The sequence below is a fragment of the Hypomesus nipponensis genome, chromosome 28 (genome assembly GCF_054491055.1).
Source record: "Hypomesus nipponensis isolate SF chromosome 28, ASM5449105v1, whole genome shotgun sequence".
Classification (NCBI taxonomy): Eukaryota; Metazoa; Chordata; class Actinopteri; order Osmeriformes; family Osmeridae; genus Hypomesus; species Hypomesus nipponensis.
The window spans coordinates 10,691,997-10,695,976 of NC_140388.1; the positions used below are offsets into that span (position 1 = coordinate 10,691,997).

Genomic DNA, 3,980 nt, shown 5'->3' on the forward strand with positions numbered 1-3,980 from the left:
GTCTGGGTGTGTGGATGTGGAGTATCCAGTTCTGTATGCGAGTGCTTAGAACAGTTCCTCAGGTTCTGCTTAGAAGATCCGGAACAAGTCAAGACCGGCAGCAGCTTAGCACGTAGCAGCCAGGTGGCACGATTCCTTGTTCAAGCTCTTCCTTCTCGGACCAGTGTGTTGACGACCCCCGACCCCTCCCTCGCCCCTCCCCCCATCCCTCCCCCCACCCCCTCCCTCTTGTTCGTTTAGCCTTCTGTTAATAAACTGGTTTATTCGCTGCTTGAGTTTTCATGTCACAGGCACTCACATTGCATATTTCTGTGTCCATTCTCTCGCTAGTCTGTTGTACCTGGAGGAGAAAAACAAAAAAAAGGTTATAAATATTTGTTTGTTTTCTGCTTCCGACACTGTAGCTGTATCAAGCAGGGAGTGACGTTGATCCTGCACATAAACGACACACATACTTTTCCCTGTCCGCCTTGTAAGTGTGTGCAATCTCTGGTACAAGCGGGTCGTCTGGGTTTGGGTCGCACAGCAGAGAACAGATTGACAAGAGGACTGCAAAGGAAGGAGAGCGAAATGGGACGTTAAACAAAGTTCGAATCTCTCACACGGGAAGCATCCGGACTCAACTGACAAATACCCAAAGACATTTCTGTGGGAGTGACAAAGCACACCTGAGGTAACCAATCCACGTGCATCCTTTTATTGTGTCAGCGGGACCGAACACTCGCGGTACACCTACACATAATGCATAGGCTGGTTTTCGTCCATTGCTATGACAACCGGTTGGTGTTGACCATCGCCATAAACTGCAGATTCCCACTGTGATAACTGCTCCTACTAACTCTTTAACACTTTACCACCGAGCAAACTCGGGTCCATCCATGAGGCAAAGGACCAACTGTCACGCAAACGCCACAACCACCACTCCCCCACATCCATCTACACAACCACGGAGTCCAACTGGAGTCAAAAAATAAAAAGTTGTTTGTTTAACGGAGGAAACAAATCTACAAATAAAGGTATTTACCTTTTGATACTGTAAGGGCAGGTGACCACTGTGATCTCAGTATGTCCAAGCAGATACTTCCATTGCTGTTGATGTTGGGGTGGTAGATCTTTGTCGTGAACGCTACCTGCAATAGATATCAGCGTTTCATAACATCTTTAGCGGCAGATTGTCTTTAGCTACCAATGCGAGTTGTAATCCTCTTCTAATCTCTTGAGTAATCTCACTCACCTTTGGTGGTTTGAAGGGATAATCTGTGGGGAAATGAATAGTCAAAAAGAATACCCCTCCTTGGTAAGGGCTGTCGTTCTATAGGACCCAAAAAAACAAAACAAATCATTGCATCTGTTCAGCGGGAATGGTTACTCATTCATTTAAACATTAAATGTGATAAACACTTATGCTGACACAATGTGTGGTATCCACTTACCGGACCCATTATTGTGGCCTGCCAGTGAAACACTGAAAAAGAAACAGCATATTAGCGCTGACCCCAGCTGCAACCGCAACAAACAGCTTCATCAGACTCTGAAGCTGAAACGTACGTCGCACAAACTAACAATCTGGTCTCTCTAAGCACATAGGCTTGACCCAAGGAGGCTCTGACTAATACTCCCAAACGAAAACCTCTCTTTATGAACTACAAGGGGTGGGAATCTTTGGGTACTTCGCAATTCGATTCTTGGGGTCAGGAATCGATTATAAAACGACCCACGAAAAAAATCTTAATTTAACATTACATAAAAATTGTTTTAACAAATTATTTTTGTACATTTGGGAATCACTAGAAGACTGAACCGCAATACATTTACATTTAGTCATCAAGCAGACGCTCTTATCCAGAGCGAGTTACAGTAAGTACAGGGACATTCCCCCCCAAGGCAAGTAGGGTGAAGTGCCTTGCCCAAGGACACAACGTCATTTGGCACAGCTGGGAATCGAACCAGCGACCTTCTGATTACTAATAAATAAATTCTGAGATTTTCAATTCGATTCCCCCCCCCACCCCTATGAACTAGGCATAAATGCCGTGTTGGTGCTTACAGTCATCTCCGACAGGGCCAGCCGAGCACTGGGCAGGAGGGTCTCTCTGCAGATCTGTCAGTTCCTGAAACACGATTAAAACAACATCGTAGTGGCGTTAGCAGGAGAATGTTCTTCAATAAAAGACCCGAGGCCTGCTCTTCTAAGTTACATGGCTCTTGTTGTTTTATTAGTGTTGAATGTTGACGTTTAAAACGGTTCGCAGGAGGAAAGGCTTTACATAACTGATTTGTGTTTTTTTTGTCCCTGACAGACACACCACTGAGAAATGTTGACATTGAATGTGCCCACTCATTCAGGCCCTCACTGAAACACTGGAAACAAACATAGTCCAACTGGCCTTAGAAGTGGTAGTGGTAAGATATTGGTTCATGGTGTAATATCAAACCACACAGATAATAACCTAATTAATTAAACAAATACAAAGTTATTTATTGATCTGTTCTCAGTGCAACACCAACTGTATTGGACATAGCTTAGTGGTGGTGGTGGTGGTGGTGGTGGGGGGGAATAAAAAACCTGATAGAGAAATACATGTTATATCTGTTTTGAACACCACTATCCATTCTGTTATAAATACACCCACCTGTTCTACTGCCCCATTTACCATTCCATATATGGCAACATTGACATTGGAGTTGAGTTTTTGGCAACCTGCAAACAGCTGTCATAATGCAACGCCTGCGCAGCAGCTTCCTGATGAACCATTCATAATGACCAATATAAAAATATAATAAATAGTCTCATTGTTGTTTCATTGGCTCGTCCAAACAGAACTGCATGACTTGCTACTTTAACGAGAGCGTGGTGGCAAAATAAACAAGTCAGCTTATCGAAATCAATACCAGGGCCAGCGCTAGTTAGTTACTACCCAGCTAGCTTTCCTTAGCTATACTAAGCTAAGGTTAGCTATGTATTAGCTTATAGCTGGTCGATCAACTCTGACAAGCCATATAGCTATGCTATCTACCATAACGTTAGCAAGCTAACAGCAATATTTGCTAGCATGTAATGCGTCAACAGCAAAAGGCCTCCATTGGTTCCACGTCTTTGTCTATCTGTCAAGTCCTCCAGGGGCCACAAATATAGCCTAGCGAAGTGCTTGCTCAATGAAATGTCACAAGCTAGCAGTAAGGTTAGCTAAAAGAGAGGACTGGTGACAACGACTGCCTTACGTCTGCTAGGCTGGCTACTGCAAGTGTGAGGAAGAAACAGGCAAATAATAACACTTACCTTTTGAATTCTTTTCAACGCCATTGCTCGTATTTTTGGCCAGATACAGCGCTTTTACACACTTGGCACAAACGATTTGGGTTTAGTTGATGTTGCTATCAAACAAGACACCTGGTGTAAACATAAATCATGTAACAATCGTTACGTTATTCCGTTGAAAGAGCAGTTTCTTTCCACGGTAAAATGTTAATTCTTGGTGTCGGTTTTTGCTTGAAAGCTAGTATGCTATTTCACCCCCCTTTCCTTTACCCACTGGAGGCTGCCGGAGCTGCTAGCAGAGCGTTTCGGTAATATCGCGAGACAAGCGACACAACAGCTGACACATTGTGAGCCTACTTTTCAGTAGTTCCGTTTTTTTTGTAGTAGTAGGCCGAGTAAGCACGAAGTAAAAAATACAGAGAAAAACTAAGACGACAACACACCTTAAAAATCACAATCTTATATAGAACACAACATTAAGAGACATAAAATAAAATGTAGATAAATATTTGAGGCATGGTTAACTATTTATAAACAATATGCATATGAACAACAACAACAACCATTTGTTCCAATTTTTTCAACCTCTAGAAACGTTTTTTTTTCCAAATAATTTTATAATAAACTTTTTTTTGACAGTGAAAGTAAAAAGTTGTCAGAAAAATTAATAGTAAAGTAAAGTACTGATAGCAGCTAAATTTAAGTACAGTAAGGACGTGTT

General features: G+C 42.4%; 1 protein-coding gene across 1 annotated transcript; it reads right to left on the bottom strand.

Moving 5' to 3' along the window:
• Positions 1–218: 218 nt before the first annotated feature.
• ube2d4 (ubiquitin conjugating enzyme E2 D4) lies at positions 219–3,572 on the bottom strand. The gene is made up of 7 exons (XM_084694754.1): positions 3,281–3,572; positions 2,048–2,111; positions 1,434–1,465; positions 1,235–1,312; positions 1,025–1,130; positions 456–549; positions 219–340 (listed from the first exon to the last, which is right to left on the bottom strand). Exons 1-7 carry the CDS (start codon positions 3,302–3,304, stop codon positions 295–297), a joined length of 444 nt encoding a protein of 147 aa, XP_084550880.1. The 5' UTR covers positions 3,305–3,572; the 3' UTR covers positions 219–294.
• Between the last annotated feature and the right edge of the window lie 408 nt (positions 3,573–3,980).